This window comes from Podarcis cretensis (assembly GCF_951804945.1).
Source record: "Podarcis cretensis genome assembly, chromosome: 10".
NCBI classification, from domain to species: domain Eukaryota; kingdom Metazoa; phylum Chordata; class Lepidosauria; order Squamata; family Lacertidae; genus Podarcis; species Podarcis cretensis.
This window is the reverse complement of record NC_137179.1, coordinates 51,028,511-51,049,277: the sequence shown is the minus strand read 5'-3', so window position 1 is coordinate 51,049,277 and position 20,767 is coordinate 51,028,511. Positions and strand designations below refer to the sequence as shown.

Sequence of the window (20,767 nt, the reverse complement as noted above, 5' to 3'; positions counted from 1 at the left end):
GAGCATGAGGCGACAGAGAACCTGCCACTTTTGCAAACCTTATCATTATAAAGGCATTTCAAAGAGCCAGTTCTGGAAGGATTAAGTATCAAAGGACCCCAGTGATAAGCTCCACATTAAAGCCTTTACACTGTAAACAGAACTTGACAAATGGTGGCACTTAAGTAAGGCAGGTGTTTGAAAAAGACACAACGTATTTCCTATTGTCTCAAAAGGCTCATCTTTTTTCTTTTTTTAAAAAAAGTTCACTTATACTGTAAGGCAGATCTAATCATTTAATTTCTTTATCTGAAGTACCAACATGAAAACAGATCCAGTGTCAGTGTATTAGGCTGTCCCCTCCTTCCTCAGCGGTTTCCATTTCAGCAGTATGAGCTATTCCTCACCAGACACTTTACTTCCATTTTTCCTCTGTTTCCGAGGTCTGCTGTTTCCAAACAATATTCACCGAAGGCAACAGTGTTAAGGTAAGAATGTTGTTCTGTTCTTTACTTTCATAGCAAGGAAACATGCCTGGTCTACTCAGTGATTAATAATAAAAAATTAAGGGTGCAATCCAGCCACAGCTAAGCTAGTCCTTTTTTCAGCAGGAATTCACCAGAGTTCAGTTCCTGCACCTCTCAGGTGGGCACTACTGACATTATAAGAGAGCAAAGGAGGCATTCATCGTGAGTTCCGGCACGTCTTTTTCCAGAAAAACAGCACTGCTTTAAAAGCACCATCAGTTTCAATGGAATAATTAAGCCAGTGCTGAACTCTCCCCATTTGAAATCTACAGGATTTGCATTAGAAGGATAATGCTTACAGTGCCAATATAAAAAAGCAGACGGCTGCTCATTAGTAATTCATACACCGGCTTATTATAAATGTATTGTTTGAAATGTAAAGATCTAAATGCTTTAATTGTGACCTGCTGAATCCCTCAAATGTATAACGACAGCATGCAAATGCTCTGAAATAAAACCAATGCTGTCTTTGATCAAATGGGCACCAGTTTTGCTTGCAAGGAATATGGGGAATATTTTGCTGTTTACAAAATGCTCATTTTAAGTTGTGCTTGTATAGAATAACACAGAACAGGATGCAGACAATATATACTATAGAAGATGGTATTTGTGCAAGTGTGTTTTATGAAGTCACTGTAGTAGGTTTAGCTTCTTAAGAGGATTTCTTGATAATGGTCAATGAAGTGTCAATTAATGTACAATAAAATAATGACAAAACAGACAGAGCATAGAGTGGAAGTTAGTAATTCAGAAAGGATAAAGGAAAAAACATTAGCTGTACACTAGTAATGGAAGAAAAGCAACAAGAAGTGCAGCAGCTGTGGAAAAAATATTAGGAGTGGGGAAAGTACCAAATGTATGATTTTAAAAAAAGTCTTCCTTGGCCTAGTTTGATAATGTGACACTGCTTATAAAAAGTTTCAAAACATACATGCAAGAGAGTATTGTACTCTACTGAATGGGCAAGCGGATTCATCTGCCTTAGATAAAGCAACTGGTCTATTGCGACAGGCTGATGCCTGAAACATATTGGGAATTAAAATTATCTCTTTGTCTACTACACAGATGGTGCCAGAGGGCAGGATCCATCAAAGTTGTTCTGTCAGCACAAGAACACCAGAGCAGATTTGGGAGAGGCATGGGGTGTGAGGAGAGGAGAGGGAGGAAAGTTCTGTTGTGAAGACGGAAATCTTTGTGCCAGCGGAATGAGTTCACTGGATACGGCTCATGGTTTTTACATATATAAAGAGCCCTTAAGTGTTAAGACACTTATTTGCTCTAGATGAAAAAGCTAAAGGCCAAAGACTCATACTCCAGTGTTGCTCTCTACTGAATTTTACTAAAATCTATGGGATTTGTTCCTTACACATAACTGTGCCCGACTGTGTCTCTCTATTATTAACTTTGCACTAGTGATGGGTGCGCCTCCTCTGCCTCGGTTCACTTCAGGTTGGCTTGGAAAGAAATTGAGTTATCTCCTCCCAAATAGGGTCCAATCCCAACCTCGTAGTCACTCAAACTTATCTTCCACCAGTACGTCAAAATCCACCCCCACGTATCAGGTGGCAGTTCAAATAATAATAATAGTAATAGTAATAGTAATAGTAATTATTATTATTATTATTATTATTATTATTATTATTATTTATACCTCACCCATTTGGCTGGGTTTCCCAGCCACTCTGGGCGGCTTCCAACAAAATATTAAAATACAATAGTCGATTAAACATTAAAAGTTTCCCTAAACAGGGCTGCCTTCAGATGTCTTCTAAAAGTCTGGTCATTGTTTTTCTCTTTGACATCTGGTGGGAGGGCGTTCCACAGGGAGGGCGCCACTACCGAGAAGGCCGTCTGCCTGGTTCCCTGTAACTTGGCTTCTCGCAGCGAGGGAACTGCCAGAATGTACATTAAGCTGTAGGGAAACTGATGGAAGGGATGCCTTTCCTTCCTATTGCTCTTCTCTTGATACTTTTGTGTGATATGTAGTAGGGCACCAGACCAACCAAAAGGAGCCTTTGGGGATGTAGTCTGCATCTATTTGTAGCCGTGGCCTAGGGGCAGCACATTTTCCAGGGCCCACTTTGCCTGGGTTGGCATATTGCTACACCCCATGGAGATGGGAGGCCTCTCTCTGTCACCGTTCCCTGTAGCCTGGACACAGTGCAACTTGCTGCTACAGCCATACTGCGGTCTTCACTGTAGTCCAGTTAGTGGTGTGGGAGAGCAGGGTAGGGTAGAGGGGCCTGAGGGAATCAGCTGAATGGAGAGGGCTTGGGACACAATGAGTACAAGGAATTCTTCTCTAGCTCAGATCAAAATCTGAACTGAAGAAAAATCCAGGGATCATGTTTCGTGGTTGAGCTACTACTACCCCTTGAAACATGGATGCGCTCCTTCCAACATGTCTGCAATGAAAATAGGAGTGTCCTACCTATTCCATCATCATCAGCATCATAATTTTATATATGCCCTGCCCACCTAGCTGGCTTGCCCCAGCCACTCTGGGCAGCTTCCAATATATAAAAACACAGCAAAACATTAAACATTTAGAAACGTCCCTAAACAGGGCTGCCTTCAGATATCTTCTAAAGGTTGTATAGTTACATATCTCCTTGGCTCAGGGGTGGCATAACTCCATACCTTCCAATGTTTCTCTGACAAAAATAGGGTCATCCTACCATACCTTCCAACATTTCTCTGATGAAAATAGGGACGTCCTAAGGAAAAGTGGGACATTCCAGGATCAAATCAGAAACCGAGAGGGCTTCTGTAAATCTGGAACTGTTCCTGGAAAACAGGGACACTTGGAAGGGTCTGTGGTGTGTCTCAGCTTGTGGGCACATAAATTTCATGAAGGAAGTCCCAAACTCTGAGATTTGCATCACTTTCTTCCTGAGTAGAAGCAGTAAAAGCACCCACTAGCATGTAGTATACTAAGAAAACTATCAGCTGAAAATTCATGTGATCAACAAGGTGTATTTTGCATTCAGCTATCCATTTCTAAGTGGAGAAAAAAGCACTAGGACAAGCATTTAAAGGTTCAGTAAATAATCCCTTGTTACAAAGGTAGTTTCCTGTAAATTGCCCTAGGCATTAATCTCTATAATAGATTAATAAATGCATTTTCCCCCTAGCCAAAGCACTTTAAACTCCCACAGGTTTCAACAGGAGAGATTTATGCATGTGCTTAAATCTCCCACTGAAATTAATAGGACTTAAAAGTGCTTAACTTTGGCTGGATCGTGTGAATTTTATTGCAAAGTTAAAAGTTTTTTCACTGCTGCCACTTAATTCCATCTGTAAAACTAAACTGAGAAGTCTGTTCAGGTTTGTGTTCAAAAGCTTCTTTGCTTGCGCTTTAAAGGGTCGCTTTTCAGGAAACCGTACAGACAGGAACTCTTCATATAGCTTTTATATCTTTCCTTTCAAGAAACACCCCACATATGTGCCACCAAGGGGCCTCCATCATTTGGACTGCAATTTAGATCAATCCTGCCTCTTCAGTAGTGGAAAACATTACCTTTTACAAAAAATACTGTGCGGCTATTTGGAAACAAATAAAAGCAGACTATTTTATAGCTACAAGAAAGGAGTAAGATTGCTTGAGATATCTGTTTCTAACTATGCATTTCTGCTTGTTTCAGGGCTTACAACAGCTGTGCAAGGAACTCCAGTGCCCAAGAAACAGCTGGCCACATCTCTCTAGAAACAGTATATAGAGTGCATAATATCATATGTGTAGAAACATGGAGATACACCAAGTCAATTCTGCAGGTTCCAATCCATTGGATTGTGTCTAAGATCACAGGCCTAGGTTATCCAAATGGGTGGGTTGTGCAGACAGGCCTGGTTAACCATGGCTTTAGGGTTTTTCACCTCTCTGCTTTTCCCTAAGTTATTGGTTGCCAAGGGGTGGTGGGTGGAAGGAGAGTGATGCAGTTTGGGGACAATTTAGGGCAAAACCGACCTTTCTCTGTAATAATGGGATCGCATAGGCTATGCCAAAAGTCACTTCATACTTGTTTCCCCTTCCCTCAGGAGTTCTTGCAATATACGAACTCTTTCTCCACAAGCAAACTGTCCATCAAAATGATGGGTATTTAGCGAGCAATTATATAGCTGCCAGTTAGTGTCAATGGAGTAGAACTCTGTCCTTCCAACTTAATAAACACAATAGACAAAACAAACAAACAAAAAAAAAATTCCTTCCAGTAGCACCTTAAAGACCAACTAAGTTAGTTCTTGGTATGAGCTTTTGTGTGCATGCACACTTCTTCAGATACACTGAAACAGAAGTTTCCAGACCCTTCTATATAGTGAGAAGGTGGGGAGGGGTATTACTCAGAAGGGTGGTGGGAATGGGTGATTGGCAGATAGCTGTGATGAGCCTGTTGACGACTCTTAACGACTGCAATAGGTCTTACAGGAAAAAGCAAGGGGTGAGAAGGTGAAAAATGGCTTTGTCATGTATAATGAGATAAGAATCCAAGGTCTTTGTTCAGACCAGGACTCTCCATGGTTTTAAGTTTGGTGATAAGTTGCAATTCAGCAGCTTCTCTTTCCAGTCTATTTCTGAAATTCCTTTGTAGTAAAACAGCTACTTTGAGATCTTGTATAGAATGTCCTGGGAGATTGAAGTGTTCTCCTACTGGTTTCTCTGTCTTGTGATTCCTGATGTCTGATTTATGTCCGTTTATTCTTTGGCGTAAGGTCTGGCCTGTTTGTCCAATATAGAGAGCTGAAGGACACTGTTGGCATTTGATTGCATACACAATGTTAGACGATGAGCAATTAAATAGTCCCGAGATGGTATGTGTGATGTTGTTGGGGCCAGTATACATGACATTATACATGACAAAGCCATTTTTCACCTTCTCACCCCTTGCTTTTTCCTGTAAGACCTATTGCAGTCGTTAAGAGTCGTCAACAGGCTCATCACAGCTATCTGCCAATCACCCATTCCCACCACCCTTCTGAGTAATACCCCTCCCCACCTTCTCACTATATAGAAGGGTCTGGAAACTTCTGTTTCAGTGTATCTGAAGAAGTGTGCATGCACACGAAAGCTCATACCAAGAACTAACTTAATTGGTCTTTAAGGTGCTACTGGAAGGAATTTTTTTTTTGTTTGTTTTGACTATGGCAGACCAACACGGCTACCTATCTGTAACTGAAACACAATAGAGTTATTACTGCTGACACTTGGAGGATTTAACAAGTTTCGTTTTGTGCTAGTTCAGCGCCTTTTCCAGGGAAGGTACCTGCTGTCTGACTCCTTTAAAAAATGATCGTATGTCAGGGACCGTGCTGAGGAGGGCTGCACTGAGGAGGAATGGAGGGAGCCTCCCCCTCCCCCTGCTCCTGATCAGAATCCTGAATCTTCCCAGGACAGTATAGATTTGGAACAGTGGTTTGCAGAGGGGGATAGTTCAGAAGGCAGAAGCTGGGAAGTACTAGATGGGGAACAGCTAGGAGGAGAAGAACCGGGAGAGAGTTAACAGACTCACTGTCACTTGAAAGTGTTCATCTGCTCAGTCCAAGGTAAAGAAGAGCAGATAAGGTGGCAGCAGACAAAGCACAGTGGTTGCAAGATCAGGTTACAAGATGCGGTAGTGATGGGGTGACTAGGGAGGAAGTGGGTGGAACCCTTAATTGGGAGCACCTTCATTCCTAGGAATGGATTCTTTGCTCTCTCGCTGTGATCATTAAAGTTTCTAACTGGTAAGAGACTCTTTTATCTTTGTTCTGCTTATCTACTGCCAAAGGGGGAGGAAGGAAGCCAGTTCCCTGAAGCCTGACATCCTATCACACCCACTGGCACTTTATTGCATAAGTAGTTTTTGGCAAAGTAATCAGTTGCTTGCTGCATCTCACACAGACAAAAGAAATAATTGGCTCCAGCCTTAAGGAAAGGCCCATTGAAACCAATGGGGCTAACTAAAATTCCATTGATTCCAGTGGGTTTACTCTAAAAAGGATAAGCCTAGCTAAAGCTCAGAAAAATAGTATAGTCCCTTATGGGCAGATGCACACACTTTCTACAAAAGTGCCCCCCCCCACCGCTCTGTTTTTTCTAACCATTTTATTTCTCTTTGAACATTTTTGCAATTATACTGTTAGAAGATATGCAGCACAATCATCACAACCATCTCTACATCACCTCTCCAACATAAGTCTTATCATTGTCAATGGGACTTACTGCCAGGTAAGGGTGTACAAGATTTCAGTCTTAAATCTTATTCATTTGATGGTTTATACAAAATACTTGCATTGGACGCAGCATGCAGAAACCATTCGCCATAATTTGAAGAATCAAATATACTGACTAAATTGAAGCTGAATGATCTCTTATTTATGCTAAGATTCTATTACTTATCTCAACTGGACTAAACTAACATCTGTTGTATGGCAGATTCTTTTAAAAATATTAACACATCAAAGGGCAAAAGCTGGATTTGATTAGTATTGTTCAAAGTCTGTATGCTTCTCTGGTAACTGGGCTTTGTCTGCTAAATCCCCTTTTCCTTTAAATAATAACATTCAAGGGAGATCAATCAAATGCAGCCGCTGGAATACAAATGAATTCATATGATACAGGTGTAATATTCACATTCAGACACTTCAAGACACAGTTGATTGCAGAATCCTGAATAGTTGGGATGTTCTGCAATAAACTGTACTGGAAGAGATTGAGGTGACAAGGCCTGTGAAATTTCATGAAGCCATTCACCATTTCTCTCCCTACCCTCCTTCCCCAGCTATAGTTCCTCTTCTTCATTTTTGCACCATCTTTCTCTCCTCCTTCCTTTGCCTTAGCGAGGAATTTTTACACTCAAGCTTGAGCTTTCAAGAGGCAAGAGAAAAAAACCCCACACCCATCACAGTAGCCTTTCAGGTTTTCCTAGCCCAAATAATATTGTTGCTTCAGATCCATCTTCAGTGATTCTTCATCACTAAATGATCCCAACCAGTTAGGGATTACACAGAGAACCTCTTAGGGTCCCTTCCAACTCAACAGTTCTATGATTCCATGACTGCAGTCCGACACAGCCAATGAGATTAGGCTACATCACTAACGGATAGTGAAACCACCCCTTCGAACAGTGGAGATGCGCTTCTAATATTCTCACCTTGCTGTGCTCTGCAGGAGGTTACATTGCCTATTTAGCCCTGCACAACCAGGCTTTGTCCCCAGTCCAACTCTAGTGGCACATTGCCGTGTGTGGCTAAGTGTGGTGGAATGTGGATGAAGTTAAATATTTGGATGGGAAAAAAAGCAACGTGTTGTGAATTAGTGACATCAGCTTTTGGCTGTGCATCCAAAGTCACATCTTCAGCCTCCTTCGGCTGCAACTGTGTCGGATTGGATCAAGATGAGAAGTATCAGCCCAGTTTCTCTGGCAACAACAGCACATTCCCTCTCTCCTCTTTTTTTAAAAAAAATATTTTTATTGATTTTCCAATAAAAAACATCCAATCAACATATCCAATCATAATCCAATCAAACAAAAAACAAAAACAAAAAAAGACCAAATTATAATCCAAATTGTAATTATTGATTTTTCGGGGCTCTCCATAGTCTGGACCTCTGAAGCATATCTCCAAATCTCAGTCCTGCCTCTTCTTGTTGTTTTCATATTTTCCACATCCCAATTTAACCCTCTCTCCTCGAAACACCACCCTCTTGCAACCCTCCACAAAGAAGTGCTTAAATATTATATCAATCCATCAATCATCTTCAGGCACAACGAAGCACTTCCATCTAATTATCAGGACAGTTATTGGCATATTAGGTGGAGGGGAGTCAATACCTCAAAGCTGAATCTTTGAAAAGACAAAGATGTTGTGTGCCGCAAGTTCTCATGCCTGGGAAGTGGGGAGACAGCTCATTCTGGATGGGGTTGCACTCCCTTGCAAGGCTCAGGTCCAGGGGTGAATCCTGAATTCAGCACTGTCACCAGAGGCTCAGGTGGCCTCAGTGGCTAGGAGTGCTTTCCCCCCAGTCTCACTGGTTTGCCAAGCTCTGGCCCCTTTTGGACAGAAATGACTTGGACACTGTACTCCATGCTCTGGACACCACCAGATTGGACTACTGCAATGCACTCTACATGCAACTGGCTTTGAAGATGACTCAGAAATGTCAACTGCTCAAAAGTGCTGTGGCCAGATAAGAGGTTGCATTTAGATCTCTGTTTCAAAGCAGAGACACATCTGAAAATGTCACTTAATGGCTTTCAGCAAACGCTAAAGTCTCAGCTCTTTACCGTGACCTTTGATACCTGAGATACATATTTTTAAGACCTTATTTTGAGATTGTAACTTTTTTAAAAAAACTGTTTTTAATGTTGTATTTGAAATTGTTGCAACCTACCCTGGGGTAAAATATAGCAGCAGCAGCAGCAACAATTTCAGAATCATGATTCTGACTAGGTGTGCTAAATTCAAATGGACTGCAGGACCAATAATTTGCCACCAAGCAAGGAACACACCCATATTTTAAACCTGAAAATAACTCATCTGTCTGCATCACTGATCATGATGCAGCGATCATTGATAGATTTGCACCTTTGTGCTTAAAAAATTAGCTTTGTAAAGAATAGAGTTGAATGTGAATTCAATTCAATTCAGTAGAATGTGTTCTCAACTATTTATGAAGTATAGGTTTTTTGGTAATTGCTGAATATTATAACAATTTGATTATTGTGGGATATTAAGAGAAAATCTTTATTGTATTGCTAATTGTTTATACCAGGAATAACAATGACTTTAGTATAGACTGTCTTCAGCTCTTAAATTGCCTGATTGTTTATATAGATATTTTTGTATGTATAGGATGCTTATAAATAAATACACTGATTTTAAAATGAACATCAGATTTCAAACTATAAAGATAATTCAGTAGTATATTGTGCAGGAGCATTTCAGGAGGTCACTAGGCCATTATGTTTGACATCTCTATTGCAACTGAAATCTCTATAATAAAATCATGTTGGTCCACTCTTCTCAGCTATGTCCCCCTCTCCCCAGGATTAAACTACATATTGGAAAAATTATAATGCTTCTAAGATTCAATTATTATTGAACAATATGTAAGCGTGTCACTATATAAACTGATTTTCACACTGCATAAAAGTTTAAAATTACTTATTCAGTACTTACTATCAATACATGCTTTCCCCCAACTGCACAGATATATCATCATTTCATGCAGTATAATATGCTTTTTTAAAATAATAAAAAGACATACACACAAACTCGTTACAACAGAAGGATCTTACACACAAACTCGTTACAACAGGGGTCTTTGCTGTGGCATCTGATTACCATCCAAGAATCAGAAAAAATCTCTCTCTCTCTCTCTCTCTCTCTCACACACACACACACACACACACACACACACTTAATTTTTCATTTACTCATGTGGTGGGATCAGCTGTCAATAAATTTCCTCCCTACTTCACAATTTGAAGGCCAGTCATTATTTCAAGTACAGATGCCATTACAATGTTATCACCAGCTGGTAAAATGGCAAAGTTTTAAAACCGCTTGATATATCAATCATATGGTTACTGTATGCATAATCACAAATGTCTTCCCATATACACTATACACAAGTGTGCATTATAAGAAACGTAAAAAGGTAAAGGAGTCCTGGACAGTTAAGTCCAGTCAAAGGCGACTATGGGGTTGTGGCGCTCATCTCGCTTTCAGGCCGAAGGAGCCAGCGTTTGTCCACAGACAGCTTTCCGGGTCATGTGGCTAGCATGACTGAACCGCTTCTGGTGCAACGGAATACCGTGATGGAAACCAGAGCACATGGTTACCTATGTGCTCTGGTACCTATTTATCTACTTGCACTGACCTGCTTTCGAACTGCTAGGTTGGCAGGAGCTGGGAAAGAGCAATGGGCGCTCACCCCGTCACAGGGATTTGAGCCGCCAACCTTCTGATCAGCAAGCCCAAGAGGCTCAGTGGTTTAGACCACAGTGCCACCCGCATCCTATCTATGCATTATATTGCTGTTCAGATATAATCCTTTACTGGATATACCCTTTGCCAGTATACGGAAGTGCACCTTATGAAGTAACGATTATAATAATTGGGTATCTATTGAGGCTAAACCAAAACAATGACTTTGCAGCCCTGCAAAAACGAGGATCCCTTTCCAACATCCTTCTGGAAGGCTCAAAAAGGGGCAAAGTGTTTTTAGCATGGCTGCATAGCTGTACTCCTATTTCCCTTTAGGTTTCATTCTGCATTACCTGTCAGTTGGATGGTGTAGAGTTGGATGGTCTGGTGTTCATCTATTTCTGCAGCGCTATTTCTCTTTAAACTAGTTATTTTCCCATAGAAGCAAGTGAGTTCCTGCATAACCAGATTTGGTCACATGAGATTATCACTGAGAACCAACAAGCTAATTCGGAGTAATGTTCAGGAAGCATTGCCTTCACTCTGAACTGATTTCATTTGGTTTCAGTGATGTTCCTATGTAGCAACACCTGACTGACATGTGATGATGCCATTATTACTAACAAGATACCTAAGCTACTTCTCTTTTAGAAAGAAAAAAGTTCAACAGCTGATGAGGCTATGTAGGCACACTAAACTAGCATGAGAGAATGAGATTTTCAGGGAACATCTTGAACCACCCTAAAACACCATCCAAAATGTTTAGCTGTAACTATCAATCCCTCCACCCACTTGCTTCAGAAATGAGGAATGCATGCATTTATCACAAGATGAAAGTCACATTAGGGAAAGAACACTGACAAAGATGATGGCTGGAATGATTCTGTCAACAGCAACAAAAGAATTCACACACAAAGATGAAAGTATGAATAATTTGCTAAAAGATCACAGAAGAACCAAAGAATATTTCAGCATGTTCCTCTTCAAATGTAAGAAAACTATTACGCCTACAATATTGAGACAGATGTACTTTTACAATGTACCTGCAACTGTTGGGCATGCACAGGAGCGAACGCAGGGACCCATTTGCTGTGTGTTGGGTCTAGGTTAAGCGTGGTGAATGGCAGAGGGATCTGCTGTGTAAATCAAGAACATTTCAGCATGGATTGACAATATGGACAGACTAGTTACATACGAACAAATTGCATATCGACGCAAATTAAGAATGGATAAATATGAAGAAATCTGGAAGGAATACTTAAGCAATAAGGCGGGAAGTGGTGGGAAGTAGGGGGGAGAGGTGGGGAAATTGTTAAAAGGGTGTAGTTATAGGTATATCAGTACTCAAATCTGAATTGTTAAATTGTATTATTAGTGTTATTGTGGTATTGAAAAAACGATTAAATTTTTTTTTTTTAAAAAAGAACATTTCAGCAGGGACAGGACTGATGACATTAGTAAATTACATCATATTATTTAATATATCTTTAGGAGCTTATTAAGAGAATTAATGATATTCTCTAACCACATCATATTACTTAATGTAATTACATATATTTGATGATAACAATGAAATGTTAATATTGAAGCAAAAAATATCAATAAAATGGTTGAAGAGGATACGTTTGAATCACCTCTTGCTTGACAAGAGTCCTGCTAGAGAACAAATAGCTGTGTGTGGCAGAAAAAGTGGGTTTCATTGAATTTCCATGCGGAACTGATGCAACTTTTACAGGAGCAGATTGGAACAAGTACAGTTTGATTGACTGATTCATGTGTTTCAGGAACAACAAAAACAAAATAGATTGAGACATTCTGTTTTCACTGAGGAATACCCAATTAAGGTAGATGAAATTTAGGATTTAAGAACATAAAAATAGCCCTGCCTGATCTCAGGAAAGGCACATTTTTGCAAAACCACAAGCGAGACAGGAGGGGGAAAGCCTACCCCTGCTGCTTCCTCCCAGAAATTGGTATTCAAAAGCATTCTTCCTCTGAACATGCAGGTAGCCACTGATAGACATATTCCCCATGAATCTGTTCAACTCCTTTGGTTTCATGTCATTTATGTACATAAGAGTACCATACACAGAGTTTGGGGGTCACAAATGCCTACTGTGGGAAGTATAGTGATTGTTCTGCATGAACAGAAGTACTTTCCAAACTAAGGCAGCTCGTATTTGCAGCCATTGAATGATCTAGCAAAATGTATTTTTAAAATTGTTGTAGGGAAAACAGCTTAACAACTTAATATAGCTAAGCAATTCATTTTGTACATACCTCTTCAGGTTAGCTCTTCGTTCTTCCCCAAACGGGGTAAAATATGGTTTGGGATGCTGCAAAAGAATGAGCTACAACTCAAACCATGTCATTTCACAGATCCCCCAATGCCTGTATTATGAACTTGGTGGAAACAACCTCAGGATCCAGGAAGATCTGCAGGCACCAAACAAAACTGAAGAAGCAGAGCTCACTCCATCAGCTCTGCTGCGACAGGCCAGCTCCATCAGGCCTCCTCTCCCTTCAGCTGTCATCTGGGCGAAGCCATTTCATCAGGCTGCCTCAGTGGGAAAGATAGGAAGCAGGGTTCATTGCATCCACTTTTCTGGAGCCCCAGCTCCACCAGGGACCTCCTGCCTCTCAACTGTGCCTGCTTGAACAATTGTCTACAAACTCGTGCCTGAGTTTCGAGTTTCATTTTCCTCTATCCTCCTTGTTCCTTTTCCTTTGTGTGTTGTATTTTAAATTATTTATTTGAATGTAAGCCTGCAGGTAGGGAGTGTCTTACTTTGATTTCATGTAACCTGCTCTGGAAGCCTTTTCTGGCTGCTCTAAATAAATAAATGTGCTCTAAATAAATAAATAGATGTACACACACACCCATCTCTACAAAACAGAGTTCACGTGTAACAATAAGCAGCCAGGACTGCTGGCTTATGGTGGATTGTTGTGCATAAGAAACTTCCTAGTTTATCACTCCTGCTTCATTCCTTCCCAGGAATGAGTAGAGAAACAAAGTAAGACATGATTGTGCTCAACCTCCCATTACATCCAAACCTAAGATCAAAGCATGTTGCACTCTAACAAGCCAGGTTTGGAAGCCAGGAACAAACCACGGTTTAAGGCTGGCTAGCAATCATGGCTTGCACAACCCTGGGTTTGGTTATAACAAGAAGCCAAGCTTGATTGTGGCTTCCTAGTTTGGTTCTCCCAATCGTGTCAGAGGAGGAACGAAGCTGGAGTAAGCAAATAGTGTGTCTGCACACAATAAACCATGGTACACCAGCAACCCTAGTTACTTGTGACATAAGAATGTGGCCAAAGTACACCACAATTATTGTGCATATTTAATCCGTATTAGCTGTTAATATAGTTACTTCAGTGCCAAAGGCAGAAAAATACCACCTTTCCCCTTCCCTTGTGGTCAATGACAATTGCATATTAAATTGATAACAATTTGTATTTTTTCTCTTTCATAACACCCAAAACCTACTACTTGAGATGTCTAAATGGTAAAGGACCCCTGGACATTTAAGTCCAGTCAAAGGTGACTATAGGGTGCGACGCTCATCTTGCTTCAGGCCAAGGGAGCTGGCGTTTGTCCACAGACAGCTTTCTGGGTCATGTGGCCAGCATGACTTAACTGCTTCTGGCACAACGGAACACCGTGATGGATACCAGAGCGCACAGAAACGCCATTTACCTTCCCACCACAGTGGTACCTGTTTATCTACTTGCGCTGATGTACTTTCAAACTACTAGGTTGGCAGGAGCTGGGACAGAGCAACGGGAGCTCACTCCATTGCGAGGATTCGCACCGCCAACCTTCTGATCAGCAAGCCCAAGAGGCTCAGTGGTTTAGACCACAGTGCCACCTGCATCTACTGTACTCCACCTAATGGTAGAACCAGCCCTGATTGAAATGACACAGTCATATTGAAATAGTATTTGTTCTAGATCACATTGGTTAAAGGATTCAAACTGCCATGAAACTTTAGTAGTTATGGAATGATTTCCTCCTACCTGAGGTATTTTTCTTTCTGACATGGAAAGGAATGTACCTAGATTCCACCAAGCACTAAGTGTCTTTCTGGTTCAGAATATATTTTTGATAATAGATAATATAAGTCCACACATAAAGGCCATGACAAACTCTACAATATTTCAATCTTTAATTATTTAAGGGTGTTGTAACAATTATTCCCCTATGAAAGCATTGGCACTGAAGAATAGCACATTTATTGTCATATAAAACACTTCCACATCAATGGTTAATTCCAAACAGCAATCCAAAAACAAAGGATGAATTAATAAAAGCACATTTAATTATTAACAATTATGAAGCCACGAAAGACAAAAGACACAACAATTAAATCAAAAAGCAATTATTTTGCATAGACACCAAGTAGTATCCATATAATTAAATTAAATTATCAGACATAAATTATTATTTATTATTTTATTCTGTTAACTACAAGGTAATAGAACATTAACATGGACATTTTTAAACAATAACAACAACAACAATACAATCAACACATTAAACTTGTTTGAGAATTTTAGAAATGTCTATTTTGTTCTCCTTTTTCAACACAATTATGCGCTGGATGGAGTGTCAAGTGTTTAGAGTCTTTTGATTTCATTGTATGAATTATGTCAGACATTGGCAGATCATTCTTTTCTCCCAAAGCATTAAAAAAAAACAGCAATCAGCATATAGTAAGACTCAAGTTAGTAAACAAACCATTGGACAAATATCAGCAATGAGGTATTCTGACACTTGACAATATTCAGCAGCAGAGGAAGAAGTATGTAGTTGGTTTTGAAAGCAAGATCCTGACTTCCCTTTTAATATAAAAGACTATTAAAAATATAAATACTTTCAGGCACTATAATAAGTGAGTGGAGGCACTTTTATGACAGAAAATTCCATCTTTACATTAACACGGGTCAAATAAATATTCTTTTACTTATATATACTTCATCTGACTCCAAGGACTACTGAAGCCAAGAACAGATGGTGGCCCCTGACTTAATGGTGAAAGGGGTTGAAATATATAAACACAGAAGAGGATTGATAATATCTACTGCCTCTTGATCTACAAAATAAAAGGAAGCTAAAAACTGCACAATAAATCTTATTTGTACATAATTTCAATAAACAGAATTAGTTGCATCCTGAGCAAGTTAGTTGCACTTGGACCCCACTGACAACAATGAGAAATATCAGGAGGAGGAGTTTGGATTTGATATCCCGCTTTATCACTACCCGAAGGAGTCTCAGAGCGGCTAACATTATCCTTTCCCTTCCTCCCCCACAACAAACAGTGGGGCTGAGAGACTTCAGAGAAGTGTGACTGGCCCACGGTCACCCAGCAGCTGCATGTGGAGGAGCGGGGAATCGAACCCAGTTCAGCAGATTACGAGTCTTTTGCCCTTAACCACTACACCACACTAACTCTCAGCAATCATGACTAACTTCCCACTGATTTCAATGGAGCCCAAATGCAATGAACTTGCTCTGGATCCAGCCCAATGTACTGCTGAATTAATGCATTTAGGATAAAAATGTCAGTTCACTTATAAAGCTTTATGAGAGAGAACAGAAACCCATCTAGGAGTAAATACAGAAGTTCACAGCTTCACCAAGTTGGTTGGTTACTTCCATTCACATGAGAGGGTATTGGAGCTACAAATGAAGACAAAAGTAGCTTCACATATTCTAATAAACTTAGAGCCTAAATAATTTTCTATTGCATTTACGTTTAACTGAGTAAAACTATTATTCTTTCCAGTACTGGCGGCTTTGCCATGTCTTGATCTTATTTTCATTTATGTTCTAGAATCCATGCCTCACTAATTGGGTTACTGGCATATTCATGCATTAGTTCCAACATCATTAGTTTTTACCATTTCAGAGAGTCATTAAGGAAAATAAATATTACGAGGTATGATCCAGACACATCTTTAGCACCACTGAATTCAAATGGAGAGAATTCAGCCAGAGTTTAATTTTACAATTTTACAATTGTAATAAGTGCAATTTAAGCATGGAAATGCTTCGCAAAATATTCTGGTGCTGAATGTTCAGTATGCTCTAGATTGAAAGTTCTATTTGCAGCATGAAAAGGTTTTAAGAATTACTTAAATATTTTTCGGCATATAAAATGTTTGTTTATAAAATTGACTTCGAAACAGCGGAAGAAAAATCACTGCAAATGGATATTATAGTATTAACGTGATAGATACTGACATAGTTAAAGAGAATGCTGAATAAAACCAGAGGCTTCTAATAAATGCAGTGAGTTTTCCAGCATGATCTGCTTAGCTAGACTAATCAGTGTTATTCTGTTATCCAGTAACTCCCACTATCCAATTCTACTCCCAAAATAATAGTATTGTGATTATACTAAGAACATGACTCAAGCATCTTTAACTACAACCTACTTAGGGCTGATCCATGCTTACCTTAGCTCCGCACAGGTCTGAACTTTCCAAGTCTGTGTCTGAGCGCTTTTGTTTCTTGCCCCAGCACTTTCTCCATGAAAACCTGCTCTTTACCATTGAATCGGAGCAAATGGCAATCTGCAGAAAACCTGAAGTGCTGTTTGTTCCAATTCAGTGGTAAAGATTGGGTTTTCCTGAGGGGAAAATAGCACTTTAGCACAGACTGGGAAAGTGCAAACCTGTGTGGGAAGCATGGATAAGCCCATAAACTGCTTAACTTTGGCTGGATAATTCACATTTTTGGGGGGGAAATGGCACTTGTGAAAGCATCAATGGCAATAGCTATGTATGTTTTTGGTATAACCAAGGTGTGATCTTGTTCAAACACAACAATAAAACATGCCTTGTTGCTGTCCCCTTTGTGTGTGAAGGGAGGAGACTTAAATCTCATTGGTTTGTTCTAAACCATTTCCCCCCCCATTTCATCTGAACTCAGGCAACTGCAGTCTGTACAAACCAGGAATAGATACTTTAAATATCCTTACTCACACACAAATGAGACGGGGGAGGGGGGAGGCGGGGACACAATCCCTAGACATGTGCAGACTACTGCTTATAACTTCAAATCAAAATCTATCTGAACCATAAAATGAAAGCTGTTGTATTTTATACACAATGCAGTATCATACATATTTCTGTAGCCAGCAAATATGAGTCTTTATCACACACTGTATGGATGGCATGGTATACATTACTGAATATAAGGCAAGCCAGCTATATACACAACAAAGAGTGTTCATTATTTTCTATGTACAAAAATAAATATGTAGAAAACATTATAGACTTTTACGCTGACTTTTAAACAAGTCCCCCTTTTCGTTGTCTTCAAAACCAGTTAGTAACAAAAAGCTTAGTCACTCTTGATGATCAGAAACCTACATGTTTGTTCCCACACCCTAGAGTGTACAAAGCATCAACTTGACTTCTATTAGAGTCACTGAAATTGCCACCATTGACTAGCCACTTCCAAGGCTTGTAGCAATGCAGCAGTTACAGGGGTTTACACCAAGTAGCAAACTACATATACAAAATGCATACTGAATGCACTGTTCTTCTTGTATTTAAACAAAACTTCTACTTAATAAACAAAAAGGCAAAGGGGAAAGGAAGAAAGTAAAATAAATATGATAGTGAATACTACCGTACCAATTTCCACGGTCCACGATGCCATGAAACTTCAACAGGACACGCATGTATGTCGCACTGTGCTCTTTCAGGTGGTTTCTCTAACAGTTCACAGTTTTGATCATTCAGCACTTGCCCATTTGCAAGCTGACAGATCACCAGCCGTGTCTTTATTCCATCGCCACATGTCTGAGTACACTGGAAGTTAAATACAGATCAGCATTTTCATGAATGGCACTGTTATCAAGAAGAGCCTGTAGTTTATTGCTCATAATTTTAATTATCAAAGACATCTGGTATTCCTTATTCCAATCAGCTGTGTGTGGCATTCATTGGGCTTATCCTTTCCATATGAGGAAAACAAAACTGGTGTAGCCATTTCTTTTACATAAATGTGTATACTGCCTGGTTAACTAGAACTGGTGTTTTTTTTGTAAGGAAAATAGCTATATTAGCGTTGTCCTTACATGTTTACGTTGGTTAGGCTGATACAAGGTGATTGATCCAAGGTCACTTCATGGGTGAGTGGAAATGTAAACCCTGGTTCCCCAGGTCCTAGCCCAACAGTCTAAGAACAACTACTATGAGTATTACCATAGAATGCTTTTTCAAAAAAGAACTAGCTAAAAGAGGAAGCCTATATGGGTCTAATGGGTTTACTCCCAGCAAGTGTAGTGAGTTGCAGCCTGTTTTATATATCTGTAGAAAAGGCGTACAATAAAGAAGACATAGATATTTGAGAAGCATGACACAAAATGACAGGTGAAAACAGAAGAAGATAAGGGGGGTGGATTATTGGAAATGAGATGGAATATCCACTGTTAAAAATACAACAGACAGCAGTGAAATTAACGTTTCTTTACTATGCTAAAACATCTGCAAGTCAGCCTCATTCTCATTCCCTACTTGTGAACCAGGGCTGGGTTTGTCTAGAAAATGGACTAAATTGGTAACAAATGTTATATTGCTGGGTTCATAATGCTGCGTGGAATTTGTCTAACATCAAATAGTAATTTAGAAAGCATTAATAGAAATAAATACTCTTTTTTAACCAAATGGAGTCTAATCATCTTACTTCTCCCCAGTCCCCATAGTTCCATCTTGGACAGGGACCAGAATCGCAATGGCTGGAGTCAGGTGGTTTCAGTGCTTCATCACAGAAGCTAGCACTTCTTCCTTCCTCATCTTGGCACACCACGACCCGGTGGTGAAATCCACCAGCACAAGTACTTGAGCACTAGGAGGCAATAAACACAATATGCTGCCCTAGTTGTGTGAATACCAAAAGAATACAATGATCCAGTTAACACTTAGCACAAAACTCAGTGCAAACACACAGCTGTGTTGGGCCGAGGAAATGAGATCACAGTCCCTTTGCTCCATCTTTGGTCCTGCATCTGCTGTGGTGGCTGTGAGCCACTCTGAGCCCAGCTCCGGTAGGGGAGGGCGGGATACAAATAAAAACTTATTATTATTGGCTAAGTGTGCCACCTGAATTCAGGCATGAGGTTTGTGGTGCTTTAGACAAACCAGGAGCTGCAACAAAGGCTTGCTCTTGGCTTACAGTTTGTGGTTTGTATGGAGGAGACAAAGTACAAGCTTGGGTTCAGACAGCACACAAAGTACAACCATGGCTTAGCTCACAGCTGCACCACAGCAGCAGGTCTAGAGGAGGAGCAAAGTGGCTGCAATCTCCTCTCTGGAAGACTGTATTTTCACACTATGCCATCCTTCAGTTTAGAGCAAGGAAGGAGAACCTTGTTTGCACCTGAAATATAACATCAGGGTTATATATAGTTGTGTTCAGTGAGGGAAGGGAAACATGTAAGGAAGATTACAGTATATGTGTTGACAGTTTGCATGTGGACACCTCTGGATCAGGGACCTACAGGATGGAAAAAGTGAACAGCAGCAAGATCTGTTCACCTTTAAAGCCCTAAATGGCCTCGGCCCAGTATAGCTGAAAGAGCGTCTCCACCCCCATTGTTCAGCCTGGACACTGAGGTCCAGCTCCGAGGGCCTTCTTGTGGTTCCCTCACGGTAAGAAGTGGGGTTACAGGGAACCAGGCAGAGGGCCTTCTCGGTAGTGGTGCCTGCCCTGTGGAACACCCTCCCATCAGATGTCAAGGAAATAAACAACTATCTGACTTTTAGAAGATATATGAAGGCAGCCCTGTTTGATATTTTATCACCTTTTTTCTGTTGGGAGCCGCCCAGAGTGGCTGGGGAAACCCAGCCAGATGGGTGGGGTAATCATCATCATCATTATCATCATCATCAAATGTTTGCAGAAAAAATGCACACAGACAATGATTTACTTACTGCTCCCCATGGTCCTGTTCTCCACTGGTTTCCTTGAGGAGAGTGGTGATTCCTTGAGTTTACATTATCATGTGAATCATGGACCTTGTGTATTGGAGGATAATCCTGGTGGTTTGGATGTTCACGTGTATCCGGATTGTGGTGATAAACTGGCTGGCAGGGTGGCATGTTACATTCTTGTTCTTTTGCAGGGTGGCCTTCGGGATCACAGTAATTCTCATCAATTTGTTGATGGTGGTTGACACAGACAACTTGCCTTGTTACTATTCCATTACCACATGTAACTGTGCACTGACCAAAAATTAACCCAACATTTATGTGACACAACGTAACAGGAAAAAGTGATAACCAATGATTAACAATTATTTTTAAAAATTGCAATTAACAATTATCTACAT

The 20,767-nt window shown here is 40.2% G+C and overlaps 1 protein-coding gene across 4 annotated transcripts in view; it reads right to left on the bottom strand.

Annotated features, from left to right (window-relative positions):
* The window catches only part of ADAMTS20 (ADAM metallopeptidase with thrombospondin type 1 motif 20), an 83,321-nt gene that overhangs the window by 14,936 nt on the left and 47,618 nt on the right, over positions 1 to 20,767 (bottom strand). For all 4 annotated transcript variants that reach the window (XM_079994020.1, XM_079994019.1, XM_079994021.1 and 1 more), the window contains 3 exons: positions 20,370 to 20,660; positions 19,123 to 19,284; positions 18,069 to 18,245 (listed from right to left, as the gene is read on the bottom strand). In XM_079994020.1, coding sequence (XP_079850146.1) covers positions 18,069 to 18,245; positions 19,123 to 19,284; positions 20,370 to 20,660 — 630 coding nt within the window. The remainder of the gene's footprint in view (positions 1 to 18,068; positions 18,246 to 19,122; positions 19,285 to 20,369; positions 20,661 to 20,767) is intronic.